At 49.2% G+C, this 18,283-nt stretch overlaps 6 protein-coding genes across 6 annotated transcripts; 4 read left to right on the top strand and 2 right to left on the bottom strand.

Moving 5' to 3' along the window:
* Positions 1 to 175: 175 nt before the first annotated feature.
* SCP_0205860 (DUF962-domain-containing protein) lies at positions 176 to 1,013 on the top strand (the record flags this gene model as incomplete). The annotated part of the gene is made up of 5 exons (XM_027754500.1): positions 176 to 208; positions 281 to 357; positions 408 to 564; positions 619 to 793; positions 859 to 1,013. 5 exons carry the CDS (start codon positions 176 to 178, stop codon positions 1,011 to 1,013), a joined length of 597 nt encoding a protein of 198 aa, XP_027610301.1.
* An 830-nt stretch (positions 1,014 to 1,843) lies between these two features.
* SCP_0205850 (hypothetical protein) lies at positions 1,844 to 3,048 on the top strand (the record flags this gene model as incomplete). The annotated part of the gene is made up of 8 exons (XM_027754499.1): positions 1,844 to 2,014; positions 2,079 to 2,089; positions 2,163 to 2,311; positions 2,364 to 2,479; positions 2,543 to 2,651; positions 2,704 to 2,717; positions 2,773 to 2,966; positions 3,024 to 3,048. 8 exons carry the CDS (start codon positions 1,844 to 1,846, stop codon positions 3,046 to 3,048), a joined length of 789 nt encoding a protein of 262 aa, XP_027610300.1.
* Positions 3,049 to 3,309: 261 nt separating this feature from the next.
* SCP_0205840 (hypothetical protein) lies at positions 3,310 to 3,678 on the top strand (the record flags this gene model as incomplete). The annotated part of the gene is made up of 3 exons (XM_027754498.1): positions 3,310 to 3,355; positions 3,408 to 3,537; positions 3,597 to 3,678. 3 exons carry the CDS (start codon positions 3,310 to 3,312, stop codon positions 3,676 to 3,678), a joined length of 258 nt encoding a protein of 85 aa, XP_027610299.1.
* Positions 3,679 to 4,245: 567 nt separating this feature from the next.
* Positions 4,246 to 5,696, bottom strand: SCP_0205830 (Uncharacterized oxidoreductase; the record flags this gene model as incomplete). The annotated part of the gene is made up of 11 exons (XM_027754497.1): positions 4,246 to 4,338; positions 4,389 to 4,417; positions 4,476 to 4,586; positions 4,680 to 4,696; positions 4,757 to 4,833; positions 4,883 to 4,896; positions 4,961 to 5,185; positions 5,244 to 5,256; positions 5,320 to 5,539; positions 5,595 to 5,620; positions 5,673 to 5,696. The coding sequence occupies 11 exons, from the start codon at positions 5,694 to 5,696 to the stop codon at positions 4,246 to 4,248; spliced, it is 849 nt and encodes a 282-aa protein (XP_027610298.1).
* Positions 5,697 to 6,989: 1,293 nt separating this feature from the next.
* SCP_0205820 (hypothetical protein) lies at positions 6,990 to 7,362 on the top strand (the record flags this gene model as incomplete). The annotated part of the gene is made up of 4 exons (XM_027754496.1): positions 6,990 to 7,028; positions 7,082 to 7,184; positions 7,244 to 7,252; positions 7,316 to 7,362. The coding sequence occupies 4 exons, from the start codon at positions 6,990 to 6,992 to the stop codon at positions 7,360 to 7,362; spliced, it is 198 nt and encodes a 65-aa protein (XP_027610297.1).
* A 4,966-nt stretch (positions 7,363 to 12,328) lies between these two features.
* Positions 12,329 to 17,214, bottom strand: SCP_0205810 (hypothetical protein; the record flags this gene model as incomplete). The annotated part of the gene is made up of 19 exons (XM_027754495.1): positions 12,329 to 12,507; positions 12,567 to 12,674; positions 12,726 to 12,910; positions 12,967 to 13,249; positions 13,307 to 13,570; positions 13,622 to 13,701; positions 13,756 to 14,359; positions 14,419 to 14,851; positions 14,900 to 14,951; positions 15,003 to 15,580; positions 15,643 to 15,713; positions 15,770 to 16,109; positions 16,163 to 16,251; positions 16,304 to 16,321; positions 16,377 to 16,555; positions 16,606 to 16,704; positions 16,757 to 16,807; positions 16,866 to 16,906; positions 17,098 to 17,214. 19 exons carry the CDS (start codon positions 17,212 to 17,214, stop codon positions 12,329 to 12,331), a joined length of 3,771 nt encoding a protein of 1,256 aa, XP_027610296.1.
* Between the last annotated feature and the right edge of the window lie 1,069 nt (positions 17,215 to 18,283).

The following is an 18,283-nucleotide window of genomic DNA, read 5'->3' as shown; positions in this document are numbered from 1 at the left end:
CGTGTATGTGAGCACGTGGCCGGGAGTCCAAGTTCGGTGCATCATCTACCTCCCTCACTGGCAGACGTTTCAAGTTTGATCCGCTGAAATCACAGGCGCTCACACAGGGCCTATAAGTACCCGCCTCACCGGATATGATTTGCCTCACATCTTTTCTCCAGCACCCTCCGCAGCCATGACAGTCTCCATTTTCAGCGTGAAGGAACAAGTGCGTGGCTTTCTCGGTTGAACAACATAATTTGACTAGCGGCGCATTCGACAACGTGAACTCAATCACTAGCTGACCTTCTACGGCGCCTACCATAACAATCCCACCAATGTTCTCATCCATAAATGTTGCGTTCCCCTGCTCCTCTGGTCAGTTGGTTTTCCTATGACGTATGCTGAGTTCACGTTGGGCGTTTCAGGTCTTTCCAAGTGCTCATGGTCACTTGCCCCGTGCCCGCCTTCTTTCCTCCTATTCACGTCAACATCAACGAGTATTTGGCTTTTGACCTCAACTGGGCGACCATTCATGCCATTCTATACATCGTTTACTACTTCATCCTCGAGCCAACAGCCGCCGTGCGTACTATATACCGCTCCTCTCGGAATTTGGGCACTCACTCTACTAATCAGCTGATTTACATCCCGCAAATGACTCTGTCGCTTCTCGCGGCTACGTCGTTTGCACTCAGGTCTAACGGTGTTCCAATGGCTGTTTGCATGAACGTAGGTGCCTGGATTGCGCAGTTCATTGGGCATTACGGACCGGAGGGTCGCGCACCCGCATTGCTGGATAACATCGTCGGGGGTAAGTTGCTCACCAGATATCAGTAGATCCACCCTTTGATATTGGAATTACCCTTATTTCGGCAGCCCTTGTTCTTGCACCGTTCTTCGTGCACCTCGAGATACTATTCAGCTTAGGCTACAAACCGGAATTGCGCAAGAACATCCACAACGGTGTTGGTCAGGAAATCTTGAGGGTCAAGAAGGCTGAGGCTGCGAAGAAAAGGGGAAAAGAGTTGTGAACATCTCCACTGCGAACAGCTACGACCTGTGTCGCGATATCCTGAAGATGCTGAAGACCTTTCACGTCCAATGCTTGCGTTCTGGTTCCGGTCGTCTGTAGCTCCGTTTCTGTGTGTACTTTGTCGCCCCAGCTCATGACTTTTTCATATACCCGTCTTGAGCTTTTGTGCGCTTACTACCCAAACGAGCTTCAGTCGGAACAGGGTTAACCCAACCGAACAATGTTTCACAATTGCAATAACCTGGCTTGACACGGCGGGCTCAGGCCTCAGGCCTCAGGCTTCCAGCGTGCTGAGTGCATTTTGATCACTCCACGGTTTCACAACCGTCGCAGCGTTTGAGTTTTGCACCGCCTCCGCATCCCATCAAAGGTACGCAGCCTACCCCTGCTCCGACCGCTATATGCAGCGAGTGGTAGAGTACTTACTTGATTTGCACTAGTTGCGTATGTAAAATGGTGATACTTCCGCGGGCGCTTTGAAGTGCGTTCTCCACCGTTCCCTCCGCATGACTGGTCTACCAACGTTTATGTTGGACGCTGCCGCGTTGCTGTTGGTGGCTTTCCTTCTATGACGCGTATTCTCGCAACGAAGAAGTTCTCTTCCTCCTGGTCCCAAGGGATGGCCCTTAATCGGAAACGTATTGGACTTCCCAAATTCATACCCATGGAAAGCATTTGTCCAATGGGCCGATAAATACGGTGCATAGCATGAATGTCAGATAGCATTTCGAAAGCTCACACATTGAACGTTGTCCAGGAGACATTATCTATCTCGATCTACTAGGGAGAGAGGTTGTCATCGTGAATTCGCACGAACTCACCCTCGAGATGCTGGAAAAGAAGCGTGCTATATATTCTGACCGTCCTACCCTGACCGTAGGTGGTGACATGGCCGGATGGGATCGCGTGCAAGCGCTCCTCCAGACGGGCCCCGAATGGCGCGAACATCGTTTACTGTTCTCACTGTTCATTGGAAGTCGAAGTAAGATAGCACAGTTAGTTGGAGGCTCAGACTTGCAAATTCTTGTCACACGTGCTTTCCCGACCTGATGATCTTCTCCAGCATATTCTCAGGTAAGCGTGAGGAGCCCGCCGTTGGCTTTCGTAGTTAGCAATTTGAATGGGCGCCCCGGTTTTGGGTTCACAGAAGCGTTGGTGCCAGCATCCTCCGGCTTTCTCATGGATGTACAGCAGAAGAGGACGTCGACTACTTTTTGCAATTTGCTGAAAGTGCACTCGCGGAGTTCTCGTATCTGACTGGTGGCGGGCCGTTTTTGGCTGATGCTATCCCTTGGTGTAAGCGTTCGCCTGTCCGTCTCAGTTCTCGCGATTGACTGTTGTCCAAAAGTGCGCTATATCACCGAGTGGATGCCAGGAGCAGAATGGAGGAGGAACGTCAAGATCTGGGCTAAACATCGACGGGACATGCAAGACTTGCCTTACCGGTTCGTGCAAGGACAAGTTGTAAGCTTTCCTGCTTTTACAGTGAGGGCTCTACGACAACCTTCGCAGATACTTTACTATTAGGCAGCAGGTCCCGCTCTCCCCAGTTTACTTTCCTTGAGACTGCAGGAAGAGAACCTTACATCCGAGCAAGAAGAGGTTGCCAAGTTTATCGCTACCTCATTCTTCGTTGGTGAGTATCGTGCAGACTTGGTGTGGATTGTTTTTCATTTCGCACGTTATAGGCGGCACAGACTCTGTACGTCCAGTTCGACACCCTCGTGCAAGCTTGTTGAAACCCAGATATATTGCAGACTGCAGCCGCTCGCTATAAGCAACTTCTTCTTGATTATGATGTGTTAGCCAAGAGTGCAGCAGAGGGCCCAGATGGAAATAGACAGTGTGATTGGGAGCGACAGACTCCCAGAGATCGCCGACAGGTCCCAGCTGCCCTACCTCAATGCAGTATGCTTGGAGATCTTCCGGTGAAATCCTGTCATTTCACTAGGTGTGTCTTGCCTCGCCTTGCATTCCAAACGCATTGAGGCTTACCTCATATACCCAGCTTACCACTGTCTCAGCCAGGATGATGTTCAAAGTGGTTATCTCATTCCGAAGGGTACATTGGTCATAGCCAACATGTGATGCGTACGCTGATATCAGGTTTCTTCTTGATACCAATTCCCCGCCCTACGTCCTTCAGGAAATTCCTTCACGATCCCCAGATTTACGCCGACCCGTTCAAGTTCAATCCTGATCGATTCACAACTTCCCGCGGGAAAGCTGCAGAGCGCGATCCACGCCATTTCACATTTGGCTTTGGACGACGGCGAGCAAGTACACGATGGGAAATGAAAGAATATTCACTGACGTTCGGCCGCTGCAGGATTTGTCCAGGTATGTGACTTCTTGTAATGCGCTTCGAACGTTCCGCTCATTTTCATTGAAGGAATCCATCTCGCGGAAGCCTCGGTGTTCATCCATTGCGCCATGTCGCTTGCGGTGTTTAACATATCCAAGCCCGTGCTGGACGGAGCAGTGCTAGAACCAAATATTGAGTTTACCTCTGGAATGATCTGGTACGTCGCCGCTGGTAGTTTGCCGTCATGATTCTAAACAATGTACGCCGGACATACAGCCATCCAGTTCCGTACGAGTGTTGTATCAAGGCCAGGTCATCGAAGGCCGAAGCCTTGTTACCCTCTGTGGATGACGCCTAGCTAAAATGCTGATGCGCAGTCTCGATGTTAAAAACTTTCCCCGGAAGATGCTGACTTTGCATCTCAATCTTATCCTTAAATGTAGAACCTTACCCCAAGTATCCGAACGGATTCGGATGCTCGGGATGCTCGTGGTTAAATCATCTATGCAGCACGCTCTGTACTAAGGGACTATTGGTTGCGTGTTGTCTGTCTGTGCGACTCACAATATGCGCAACCAATACTCATCGCACTAGATAATGACATACGTTAAGGATCGTAGACTGCAAATCATTACACCACACGTCAACCGGGGTCTCAGGATATAGATTCACACAATGCGAGACAGTCGAATGCTTGGGATGTCTCTTCTGCGATTTCCAAGTAATCTACATGCGATTGGAAGACGTTTGCGCGCGCTCTCATCCGGACTTACTTGCAAGAAGTGATACATAATTCTTATCTACTCGCCTAGATTTACACGTCAGTCGTTCCGATCTTCTTTCCGTTTTGTTTTCGTTGCCCATCTGAACGCGACACAGTGCGACTGCATTGACGCAGACTCGGGCCATCGTGTTATCCTTACATTTATACCAGGCTGGAAGGTGGAGGAAGGACCTGTTCTGCGGTAGGTGTGACATAGCAGGAAGTAAGACCACCATCCACTTTGAAGTCAGTACCCTGTAACGAGATCAGCCGACTTGCACAAACACGAAGTGTTTTGAACCCACGGTCATATAGCTGCTGTCATCGCTGGCAACTGATCATCGCGAGTAAGTCAGAATGATACAGTTGCATACATCGCGAACACGACGTACGGAACAGAGCACCCTTGGCGACTTCGACGGCTTCTCCAAAACGGCCCATGGGAAGGTGGACCAAGCGACGATCTTTCTTTTCCTGGGTGTTGAGGAAGTCCATAAGTAGAGCTAAAGACGAGAATGGGTGTAAGTTGAGAAGGTTCGGGATGAGGCGATGAGGCACGAGTGCATAGCATCAGTGCAGGCAGGATGTACACTCACGGGTCTTCAATGGACCACTGGAGAGGAAGGATAAATATCAATACCAGTAAGAAGCAGGCATTACAGGGAACGCTTACGGGCAGATGGAGTTGACTCGGATGCCTTCACGAGCATGAACCATAGCCAATTCACGTGTCATGGCGAGGACAGCACCCTAGAGCAGTACGTTAGAGGAATTACACCCGAATACAATGGATCTCCACCTTGGATGCAGTGTCTGTCCGTGTCCGCGTGTATTTCATTAGCTACTCAATAGCACAGGTTGCAAGGAAAACACGCACAGGCCAATTGTGGAGTCGCTGCTCCCATGATTGCAACGAAACTCGCGGTATTAATGATGCTTCCGCCAGTATGCAAGCCCATAGCCGCGTCGACAGGGTTCTGGCGCATCGCGAGGATAGCGTATTTGCATCCCCACCAAACGCCCTTGACATTGATTTGCATCGTCAGGTCCCAGATTCGCTCCTCGGTGTTGAGAGCGTTGTCATCTGCTGGATGCATGATCCCTACACGGAAGTGCCCAGAATACATTTACGTCTAAGATAGATGTCGTCAGAAACTTACCTGCATTGTTGAACTACATAGGTTCATAAAATCGATGTAGAAGGGGCTCGGACATGCTAGGTAAGGTACTACTAACCATGACATCGAGACGGCCAAAAGCCTTGACGGTCTCATCGACCATGTTCTTTACCTCACTTTCTTTCCCGACATCAGCCTTGATAGCGATGGCTTTGACATTCGGGAACCGGCCATCTAGTAGCGTCTTTGTCTTCTTCACCGCTTCGAGATTGATATCTACGAGAGCGACATTGGCACCTTCCTGTGCAAACAGGACTGAAGATTCCAGGCCGATTCCTCTAGATTATTAGGGATATATATTGATATGTAAGTTGTGGAGGAGAAGGTGCTCACGATCCAGCACCAGTGATCAGAGCAACCTTGGGGGAACTGAGAAACGCCTCACAAAACCATAGATGAAATGCCACGTACCTTGTGTTGTAGACGGCCAGACATAATGGATACGATGCAAAAAGACCGCGCAGTGCCTGGAAGACTCGGAAGTCGAAGAGCTGCAGGTCGGCTGCCGGGAGATAAGATACGTGACACGATCACGTGGACGTGCAAACGGGTTCCTGGAAAGGAAACACGTTGTCTGTCAACATGTCACTATTCACAGGTCTCTAACTTAAGTACGTGAAAACGCACCCTTATTCAATTGGTTGAGCGCGATCCGGGGCAGCTTGAGTGCCGGTGGGCACTTGAGCATCCTCTTACATAGGAAGTTCCGTCAGACGTGCACGCCAGGATTCACGCCAGGATTTCTCCGAGTAGTGCTGGTCAACTTCTTTCCTCACTCGGTGGGATAAAACCCGGCCATTTACCTTCTGTGGTTGTCCACTCTGTCTACCGTCTACATCCTTCAGTGCGAATCGCACCGAGAATGACCAGCTTACTGACAATATTAGATGCTGTAGCCTTAGCGTTGGCAGTATATCTGTTGAACGGCATTTTTGTGCAACTTCAAAAAGGCCTGCTTCCGCCTGGTCCCAAAGGATGGCCAGTCATTGGTAATATCTTTGACATGCCACACTCACATGAATGGACGACATTCACGGATTGGGGGAAGAAGTGGGGTTAGTGTCTACATCTGTGATTGACATAGTATCTCAATATTCCTATAGATGATATCATTTCAGTCAATCTTCTTGGTCAATGGGTCATAATTCATAATTCACACCAACTTGCCATAGAAATTTTGGAAAGAAGAGTTCAATCTATTGTAACAGACCCGTCCTGGTAGTCGGCGGAGAGATGGTTGGTTGGGATTAGTCTTTTGCGCTTCTTCACAATGGGGCAGTCTTTCGCGAACATCACTGGCTATTCTCGCAGTTGTTGGCAACTGCAGTAAAGTGGGGGAATTGGCCTCTCTTTTGGAAGCCAAGGCATATCTTTTCCTGCTGCGCGTTCTCTGCGAGCCTGGTGATGTGTCAGAACATGTTCAGCAGTAAGCTCTTTCAATGACAACAAACTAACTCAGAACTCACCGAGGATTACTGACATAGGAGCATTTTAGCAACTCTTTTGGTGTTGTCGCATGGGTATTAGGTCAAGGAGGGCACCGACCCAGTTCTTGTCACTCACAGCTCCTGAAGTGTTTCTCTCTGATGTCTTTCATCTCTGTGAGCTTTTGAGTTGTTTGTTTCAATATCAACCTAAGTGCCAGGACCAGTACAACATGTTCCGGCATGGATTCTGAGAGCTGGGTGGAGAAAGGATGTTAAACTGTGGACTCAGCATTTTCGCAACATGAATGATATTCCATTCAACTTTGTGAAGAATCAGCTGGTGGGGCACATTTTTAAATTTCTTCCTATCTTCAAGCTGAGAGCATTCCTTAGGCCACCGGAACTGCTTTGCATGGTCTCTCCGCTAATTTCACCGAGGATCTTAGCCCCACGAAAGAAGAGATACTCAAGCAGGCGGCTTCTTCGTTCTACAGCGGTACGTTTGTATTGATACTCTCATCATCATCATGGTCAACATCCCACCTCATGCTTCAGTTCCAGGTGGTATGGATACCGTGTGTGCTTTCTTGGTGTGGATCTCTATACTTAACTTATGCTTTGTCCTAGACTGTATCCTTAACCCACACATTCTTCCTGACTATGATGTGCTATAGAAGGCTCATTGTGAGCTCAACAGAGTCATTAGAAATGAGTGACTTCCTTGTCTTACAGATCGGAGCAATTGCCCTACGTGAACCCATTATACATGGAGCTCTTGCACTGGAACCCCGCTGTATCACTAGGTATGTCTTTCAGTATTGTCAATTCAATGCTGCTGAGATGCACTCACTCTTCACCATTGGCACATTGCTCAAGTGAGGATGGTGTTCATGCTGGCTACTTCATTCCAAAGGACTCCCTTGTTATTCTGAACCTTTGGTTGGTAAGTGACTTTCCACATTCAAAGCCATAGTGTTTAGTACTTTCTCTTTAAGAAATTTCTTAATGATCCTCAAGAATATACTGACCCGTTTGAGTTCAAACCTGATAGATTCATGCCTTCTGTGGACAAAGCACCTGAATGTGACCCTCATGATTTCATATTCGGATATGGGAGACCATGACGGTAAGGTGATGTACAATGTATGACTCACTTATGACTGATGAGGGGGATCCTCAGAATTTGTCCAGGTATGCATGGATGTTATTAACGCACTTCATTCTTACTCAGCTCTCATGATAGGTCATCATCTTGCTGAGGTGTCTATCTTCATCGCATGCACTATGTTGCTGGCTGTGTTCAACATCTTGAAGCCCATGGAGAATGATGTGGAAATGGAGCCCACACTCGAATACGCCTCTGGAACCATCATGTTTGTTCCCCTTCTGGACCAGGTACTTGCAATGAGACTTACTGATTGGGCTTTGCCTCATACCAGCCAACCTTGTATGGCATATCCTGCAAGATGTTAGATCCAAAATCTCCAAATTTTGGCCCTTTTACCTGCACACTTTTTGACCTGAATTGCATAGGATTGGGTGGGTCGAAATGAAGGGGTTTTTGTCCGCATGGCTGATCGGACATCAAGTGGGCGCTCCGGCGCCTCCGAGTGCCAGTGGACACCATCCCACCACTGTCCCGACCCCCTTTTTATCCGCATTATGGATCAGACAACAGGAATGACAACTAATTTTGTCCGCACGAGTATCGGACAGGTACGAAATTTTGGCCCTTTTTAGCTGCACTGGGATCGGAGGTCAGCCGATTTTGAGGTCCACTTTTACCCACATTCAGATTGGACATATTGGAGGATATGCCGGGGTCCTAACCTCGTCCATTCAAGTGCTCTGTCAGCCGAGATCGCCGAAGGCAGAAGCTCTGATTCATGCGGTAAATGGTGCACTGCGATATTAAACTAATGTTATTCGATTCAAGACTGAGCTTGAATGCGTCTGCCAGTGTAACTTCCAACACATTGTCAAATGTTTTATTGCTGCTCTCTGGTTGCTCAGTGGACTTGTGTCGCTGTTGTGCACAGTAGAGCATTAGACCGACAAGGTCAATTTGGCAACATCGAATGTCTAACCTCGGCTTAAGACATTTTCAAAGTCATCACAACATGGAAGGATCAGTGCAAGGGTGCCTTTGCTTAATCTTGGCCATGAGTACTGTAGGCGGTTGTATGGTACCAACATCATCGGCCGTGTGACACCTAGCTTTGGATATGACTTCGCAACAATGAGTGTGTAACCTGTGACACTGGTGTGCAACAGTGCGTCACCACAACTGATGGAATACTTCAGTTCAGAATGGATTCATGCCACTGTGGCAGACGATAAAACCTTGGGCACTGATCTATCACTCAGCGCCAGCTCGTTAGCACTACTCAGCATTGCGGACACTGTCACTGAGTGTGATGGTAGGCTGCAGGGAGGAACTGACGAGAATGAAGATATTTGAATTTGGGTGCCAGAAGAAGTCTCATTTGAAGTACTTACAGCTGTACAGTCCACGGAAAGTCAAGAGGACCCGTGAAATGCATTTTTTGGACTGACTTCCCGATGACAACAACCCGTTGTGATGACATCTAAGTCTGCCAAGCAACTTTTGGAGGGCCTGTGACCTGTGATGTTGATATGCTCTCAGACCTCCTGGCCTCTGAAAATGCATTTTCCAGTGATCACTCATACCTCACTACTCTATCCCTTAGCCTTCAAGATGCATCCGACCCTTTCACGATCTTCTGTGAACTTTCTGACTTCGCGCAACTTCGTTCAACTTTGCTCGATTCCTCGCAACTTCGCACCGAGATTCGACATTCTTTCGTCACTCATACGCCACTCTTGCATCTCCTCGCAGTCGGATACCACTTACCCGTTGTCCTTTGGTCTAGTTCGATGCGCCCTGGTCGATTTCCGTCTAAGTCCGTACTTCCCCAACATCGCGCCACCTTTCTGGACATTGCACCGACTCGCTGGTTCGCTGCGCCGACTTATCAGTGTTGCACAACGGTCGCGACCTCTTCCTTTGCAAATCTCATTCCCTTTATCGTTCAACCTTCCTCTTTAAAACTCCTACCTTTGTGCTGGACCGGAGATGCCGTTAGAGTGTTCCATGTGGTTCAGGACAAGTAACATATGTTTTCTTTCAATTTTCCTCTACTTTACCGTTCTTCTCCATCGCTAACGTATGACATTCACCTCTCCACACCCTTTACCTATTTTTCCATTGGTCCTAGACCATTGCGACTCTCTCTAATGTCAGGATACATCTTCTGACATTTTGCGACTTTCGCATTTCACCTCCCCCATTTTCCCCTCTATAAATACCTGCTGTATCTACATCGATTATCATCGAAGACCAGTAGGAGACTTCCCCCTTCACTTCAGATCACCGAGAAACTGCGTTTACTGTGATAGCAACTTCGAACTGCGATATACCCCACTGCGACATAGCGACACTGTGACACTGCAACACTGCAACATAGCGACACTGCAACACTGCGATATAGCAACACTGCAACACTGCAACACTGTGACATAGTGACACTGCAACACTGCAACACTGCGACATAGCGACACTGCTATACTTTGAGACTGCGTACTGCAACTGCAATAGCAAAGTGCGACATTGCAATAGCGACATAGCGAAATAGCGATAGCGATCTGCATTAGTCTTAATCCGACTTTTGCGTTAGACTGACTGTGACTTCATCGAGAAGGCGAATACTGCATTCCCCCATAGCGTTCTACCCCCACAGATAGTTCCCTTCCCCTTTTGTGATTTAGTTCACCTTCGCCTACGAGTTTGGCGATCACATCGCGACTTTAGCTTCCTACCTTCGACTTTCGTGACTTTGTCATAAATTGTCGCCTGACTTCGCGTTTATGTTGCGAGCCCTCGTTTCTTTACAGGTTGCATCCCCCTTTGGCTTAGGTCGAGGTTCTGGGACCCACTTGCTTTATTTTACAGTTGTGACGCCCTTCCCTCACACACAGAGCGACCCTGCTTCTCGTTTTGTTTTAGTTGGGTTTAGGTGTTTGTGTCGGGTGTGCACTCATCAACATTGGTACCATACAGCCGCCTACATGCCCATTTTGTGAAGGGCTGATAATCGGCTGAATTGTGTCACATTGCCAGAGCGCCCCGCCGAGGTCGTGGGAGTCACCCAGCCAGGTGATTCCGAGAGTGAAATCGTATATGGACAGACCCTTGGCCAAGAGCTATCTGGCCAGCAGCTGAGCGGACAAGGTCTGGCCAAGCGGACTGCCCACACAAGCCCCAGACGGCCTGCTGGGCTCAAATTTACGCGAGATTTCGTCTTCTTTCTCGGCAACCCATGTTTCAGATGTATCATTGGCACTGCAGCTCATTCTACCGCTGCGAATTGGGGTAACACATTGGTTCAAAATATAGATGTTCAGAACTTCAGAAATATATTGCATGACACTCTGTATGTAGGTACAGAATAATTCTACAAAACAAGTCTGTATAGTCATCCTCTATTAGCAGACACAAATCCAGACCGTCCGTGCTGCAGTTCCATCAAAAACACTTGACACGAGCATCAGTTGGCAGAGCAGAGCAAGCATGTGATGTGTACTCACTGGTGATGATTGGAACAGCCCTACAAAATATATTGTGAATGGCTGAGTGCTGGACATGAATGGAACACCAGGAAAGTAACAAACCTCACAATGTGAGAAGGATATCAGAAAAAACATCATGCACCCTGCACCTGCTTCGGGTCCTGTGGAGAAACGATCAAGTATTAGAGTGAAGGACTCACCGTCGGGCCATGGATCATAGTGTGGTGTTAGGCCAGCTCACCTTGAAACTGCTTTTGAGGGGAGGCCTTGACGTTAACGTGGCAGTGGTGGAAGGAAAGGTGTTGAAAAGGCAAGCGCGCACGAGCCATCAGGAAAATGGGCCATCACGGCACATTTGAGATTCCGCAACGGCGCGTTCGGCTTGGGCATTGGCTCGAGAACACTGAAGTCCATTCTCTCCTTGGGTAGAGCACTTAAATTTTGGCTTGAAGACGATTGAAAAATACGAGAGGATAGCTGTAAGGCGCATCTGAGCTTCTGGCTACTACGATTGATGCCCAAACACAAAGAATATGGCCCGATGGTGAGTAGATTCCAGCCCGATCTCGGGGCAAGGCCGGAAGCTGGCTGGACATATCCTGCGGAGCTGACTGCGGGATGTCCTGTCCAGGCGATGACCAATCAGCTGGTCGCCAGATCTTGTACAGCCCGGCCGCCAGAGCTTTCATAAGCCGAAATCTCCCTGAATTGCTCAGAGTCGGCCCATCCCATCGAGGGTTGGGCGTGTACAGTACGGTCGATTTTTTTGCCAACCATTCTCTCCCGCTCCTACGTCTCTAACGATTGGATACAGCTACTCGCCTTGTGTCTTGGAGTCGCGCTGCCACAAGTTGCTGTCGCTTAGTGCCGGGTCTACCGAGACTCGATCGCCAGCAATTGGCAAGCTAATGTCAGTCCTGACACTGATAAGTTACATTCCTGGAATGTGCGCATAGCTATAGCACCCGTTGTGGTCTGATACAGTGCAGAGACTTCAAGGCAAACCAATTCGTTAAGGAGATATTCAATTGGCAGGTGCTACGACCGATATTACCTAATGGAAGTCGAAGCTATCCATAATGGTGACAACGAAAGTACATCTGCGAGCAATTTATTGCTTTGAGTGGTGCACTGACACCCACAACCCGTAGCGCAGGAGACACTTCTTCGTGCTTCCCAGCAGGCGACATGCGTGACATGAAGACATACGGGACAAATAAATGATAGACCTGCGCCACCATCACCAAAGTCACTCATAAACTTCGTAAATTTGCAAGACATCACATACCTTTTACTGGTATACGGCAAATGGTACAACGTGCCAGTTTTGAACGGCTTGCACAAACAGAGGCTGCGCTATTCATCTCATTCACCTGTTCACAATTGTGAGCTTGTCCTGAAGCTAGACTATTAGCATGATGAAGTTCGTATCAAAGTTAGAACTTACCCAATTGATCGAGAACCAGCGTGTTTTCGACGATAAGAGGGTTTAACGCGGTCGTTACCAATTCTCCTTCGATGAGCTTCAATAGCTCGTTTCTCTTGTCAGGAAGTTCCCAAGCAAGCAGCATCTCGGCATATACCAAGGTATGACATAGCAGTTGATTACGCAGCTGGGACTGCAAGGATCCTCTGATTTATCAAAAGACGGGTCAGCATTGGTAGCAGATACACACGTGAATGCTGACAGATGTTGCGGTGTCTTCACGAGATTAAGAACAAGTTTCCTCTTATCCGCTGGCGTTGGCTGCGTTGAGAGTACTTGCGAGAACGTTGGTCGACGTGGGTGTCCAGCAGATGAGAAAGCAACCGCCGACATCATGTCCGAAATATTTGTAGCCTCAGACCAGGACTTGGTGGTAGGCGAAGTCGGGGGAAGGAACTCCTTGCTGTATCCCTGAGAAGGAGATGAGAAGCCGCGTTGCAACTTGCCCGCTACAGGAACAGGGACTGCGCCTCCAGTACGAGAACCTATTAAACACCCAGTCAGAGCACCCATTGAAACCAATTAGTACAACTTCTATGTACCAGCTACTAACTGCCGCATACTACTGGCATTAAACAAACTTGACCAAGAGCCTCGTGAAGAAGATGGCGACGAGAGTGGAGGAGCGAGCGGTTGAAAGGTTGGAGACGGAGAGGGGCGAGTCCAGATTGGCGAAAAAGACTGGTTCCGACGGGTCTGATAACTATTGCGACCAGAGGGATCCGGTAAACTAAGCTTCTGCGGATATACAACGCCCGCATATAGACGCGAGGAATCAGTATGCACGATGACGTCTGATTGGCTCTCTATTGCACTACAAATAAGCTGGGTATTCTCAGGCCACCACTGCGACTTACGTAAGGTAGACGTCCATAGCAGCAGCACAGACATCATTGCCAACATTTGTATGTCTTTGGTGGCTGCCAGCTCTTTGTACCTTGAGGAAGTCATGAGTGTCATCGTGCTCGAGCGAGATTGGCGGATAACTCACAATTTGTCAACAAGCCTGATGGCCAGAGAACCGCGACTACTACACGTCGTAGCGGACAGTTCATCCAGGTTCATAAGACATGTAGATGCATTAGCGATCACGGGTTCAATAAGCTTGAATACCCGTTCGTGGTCGACGCGGCCTCGCAGACGAGCGATTTCAGCATTCTTCTTGCACAGATCTGCCGGGTCTGCAGCGGTAAGCTCGTATTCCTGAGCGATAGCTGTATCAATGCCGACAAGTGAAGGGGTCTTCTTGATGAATACTGTACTCCGCCTTGTAGGGAGTAATGAGTAATTAGTAGGTATGTCTTCATGAGACGCTGAGACCCTCATAGGCTTGTGTTGCGAAAAAGTGAATAAGTTACTCATGATACGGAGGATGTTGTTTACGTCTTCGGGCCTTTTCACTTCCGTGTCTTCAGTTTCACGGTCGTGCGCCGCGAAGCGGAGATGACGAACAGCATCCGATAGCAAGGCAGGCGACTGGAATAGGCGCGGAGAATTTTCTTGGCCACGAGAAGCGATCGAAGGAGAGACAGATATTTCTTGCATCGGATTCCGCACAATGCGCGGTGGTGCTCGGAAGAAGCACACGAGTTCGCCTGTAGCACATTAGTACACAGCGACGCATAAAGAATGGAGCATCGAACCTGATACTCACCATTCACGCCGAAGACCCCCTGTGAAGTGCGCGGCTCAGCGAGGTTCTTGTCACTCCGTAGCAGCGAGTAAGTCAAGTCTCGATATTTGCGCGATGCCGCGGGTACTTCGTCTTCCGACGAAGACTCTGAATCTGATCCTATATGTCTGCCAATATCTCCATTGTCGTCACCAACGAGTAGAAATCGCAGGCATTTCTCAAGACAAGGCCTCTGGCGCTCTCGGATGGCTCGAAGACGACGAAGAATGAAAGCGCGACTGTTCATAGAGATGAGAGGATTCCGCTCGAGGTCAACCATAGGAATGCCATGAGGGTAAGCCGCTTGAGGATAGTCTCGAGGGAAGGTGAACGAAACCCGGATGAATACAGATGTGGAGTCGCCCCATGGGCCGTGCAAACCAAAGGTACACGTCCTCTTCTTCGTCAGATCGGCCTACGCGACGTCTGGTCATGTCCTTGAAGAGCTCGTGTGATGACATACCTTTTCGAGCTTAACCTTGGATGTCGTTAGCTTATTGATAACGGATGTGATCCTAAGCAGCCCTGAGCGAACAAGATATTTAGCTGGGCATTGACGCACTCACTCATCCTGCAGTGACTGTCCGGGCTCTCCCTCCCGGTGATCATCCTCGCGGTTGTCTCTTGCATCACTGCTTCTCTGCGTACCGGACAGAGGTTGTGAGTTTGACCTACCTGGAAGAGATGGCGGTCTCGATCTTGACTCCAACCGAGAGGCAGTCCCATTTTCTCCACTGCTGCCGGGGCCAGAACTTCCTTCTCTCGTCCCACCAACCTTGACACTCGACAACCATGCGAAGGTGTTAATCTGAGCAGAGCGTCCCCCAACATGACCACGAGTCATGGTCCCTCCCCTTCCATGCGCAATAAGGACAGGTCTTGACCGCGGCATCGAGGATCGTAAGTTGAGCTCCTCTTCCGGGGAGCGCGCAGTAGCTTTTGCGTGCGACATGGCGGTGCTCGTTCTGGCCGCCCGAGGTGGAAAAGGTGCACGTATTTCGGCCAGGATCGCCCGGTGACCAACGGGCGCAGACAAAGCAGGAGGGAAATCAGTTCCTGTAGGCGGATTGCTGAAGGATACCTTCAACTCTTCACGACGTGACAGAGCAGCGATCGACTGAGGTGTAGGAGTTGTACCCGCTCTCTGCCGAAGACTCCTATGAGCATAGCTCATAGTACGACAATCCGAAACGCTACCTGCATTACCTCAATGTCCATTGGCCAGAAACGAAGGGTTTTGTCCTTTGACCAAGTAATTAACTGAAACTCTGATCCATCTAAAAACACGAACATTCATTGTGCGTCTAACAGTGAAGAGAAATGAAAAATGAACCTTGTCCACCCTTGCGCCAGACAAACTCCTTAACCACATCTGTATGACCTTCGAAAGTCTCGATTGGCGTGTGACAATCCTCGTGAGCAAACAGCTCAAGTGCAGTCTCCCCTCTCTGCGGCAAGCTGAGGACACCTCGGCCGAAAGGGAGGTCACGAGCTCGCCAGACCGGATATCGAGTGCGAATGGTGATCTTGGGCTCAGACGTCTGTGTGTCCCATATCTTGATTGTCTTGTCGAGAGAGCAAGTTACAATCTCGTTGCGTCTGCCGTGTGCCCAATCGATGCCGTATATCTTGGCATTATGAGCTTTTATACGGGAGACTGGAAGTGACCCTTTCTGGATTGCATCTTCACTACAAAGGCATAAACTTGAAGAGCGAGTATAGTTACCCTCCGATCCCATAAGAAGACTTCGTTTAAGTGGGAAGATGCAAGCAGGTTCCCATCTTGGCGATTCCATTTAACCTGCGTTCCGCCAGCTACCACAACCGGTTCAGGACCATTTATATACGCAGAAAATACACTGCGTACATCCAAAAGCACAAAGACCTAAGACAGCACCATTGTGAGCGACTGCGGCACCAGTACGTGCCAGGCTACTAACCCATAACAGGTTTCTGAGGCGTCCTGAGATCCCAGGCCCAAAGCCAAGAGTCTATCCCTGTGCTGACTACGACGTCAGGATCAGTTGTGTGCCAATTGATATCGGTGATTGCACGGTAGTGAGACCGCAAGACGTGCTCAATGGAAGTTTTACCGCCCAGTAGCAGATTCCATATGAGCCTTCAGAAGCCCATCAGGACCAACCTCAAGATGTCTGGATTAAAACTCACAGCTTCTCGTTTGAAGTAGAGACTATGTATTCGCTGCGAGTCAAATGAGGGTTCCACTGGACGTCGGCAACATCCCATGTACCACCCTGTGGGAGAAATCTAGTCAAAACATTGAGCTGCGGATGCCCGGGAGGGAGGTGAATAAACAAACCGCGGTACATTGAGTGGTGCTTCCAAGTCAATGATGAAGAGCCCTTTTCGCCTATTGCCACAGCAATTGGAACGTGAATGCAAACGACAAACTTGAACGGTGTACATACGCAGCTAACACCACATCTCTGCTTCCAGGACTGATACTCATCTGTCATAACATGCTTTATTAGAGCTTCAAACCTGAAGAGACAGGTCACTGTCGACATCACAAACAAATTGTCTCAGTCCGCTTCTTCCATGTCTTTACAACCCTAGACGAAGACATTGAAAGAGGATTGAATCCAAGAATACCACTAGCACCGGAGACTATGAGTCCACAGAAAGCTGTCAGAGACTCACGTTTCCAACAGCGTCACCAACTAGTCCCTTCATGTCAATTTGAAGGCTGCGTCGGAAGTTGCTGCCATCTTCAGGAGATGAGGGCTCTAACACATCCGACCAGTCGCTTCCAGACATTGTTATGGCTTGTCGTAACAAGACTGCCCCAAAAGTACGTCCCAACTTGTGGGCAGGAAAGGTCACATCATCTAATAGCCACAGACCAAGAAAGTCGCTGCACTTGAATTGAGTTCAGATCCGGAAACCCAGATCCTCTACGCGCTCGTCCTAAAGTGGACGAGTAGTTCAGGTTCGTGACTGCCTGCCTGTGGCCACTCACAGCTCCTTGCCGTGCTCATATCACTTCGTTTCATGCATGCACCTGTGACGTTATGTGACGTTTGAGCCACGCGCAAGGCTCGAGCTCCTCTCAGTGCGCGATGTATGTACCACATTAGCGAGTGCTGCTGCAGACCTGCACACTTACCGCAGTGTCAGTTCGACTCCGAAATCAAGGGCTTTCCCGACTACATAGACACATCCGTAGCAATATTTTCGCACCTGTTCTCTTTGATTTTTTTATTATGCGTCTCGCCTCAGCTCTGTCCAGTCGCATGGGTCGCAGTCCACATTATCAAGTTCAGCTGCTCTCCGCCTGACCTGGTTGTGGTCATGAGTTAGGAGGATCATCAGGGATGCGGAAGATGAGGAGCGTCATTGCTGATATACTTGATCCTTCTCGTGTGCATTGTTGCTACTGGGCGACATCCTTGAGGCAGAGGCGTCTGTCATCCGAGGACCGAGACACGCGCCATCCCCACGCCTGTTCTATAAAATGCGGTCCATGTAGATTCCCTCTCGCAGATTCTTTTCCGCTGTTCCACTGACACTTCTCGCCACTGCTATGACTTATCCTGCATACGAGACCCAGCTCGCCTTTCCTCGTCGCCAGTCCGTACCCTTTGGGCCCTACGGTCAACACGGATATGACCGAGCAGCAACTCCAGGATTATATGGAGAAGTAGGCGAGAGAGCATAGTAACGAGTTATGCTTCATCTCACGCTCAACCGGACAGAACTATCCCCAGCCGGCGTATCCCATCTATGGTCAGCAACGCGTCGCTAGTCGATACCATCCCGTTGGAGGTGCGACATATTCTTGCTCGCATAAGGTTGTTGAAAACAATTTCTTTACGACGACACGGAA

The sequence above is a fragment of the Sparassis crispa genome (assembly GCF_003851025.1).
Source record: "Sparassis crispa DNA, contig_000001F, whole genome shotgun sequence".
Taxonomy (NCBI): Eukaryota; Fungi; Basidiomycota; class Agaricomycetes; order Polyporales; family Sparassidaceae; genus Sparassis; species Sparassis crispa.
Note: the sequence above shows the minus strand (reverse complement) of the source record. Positions and strands in the feature narration are given on the sequence as shown.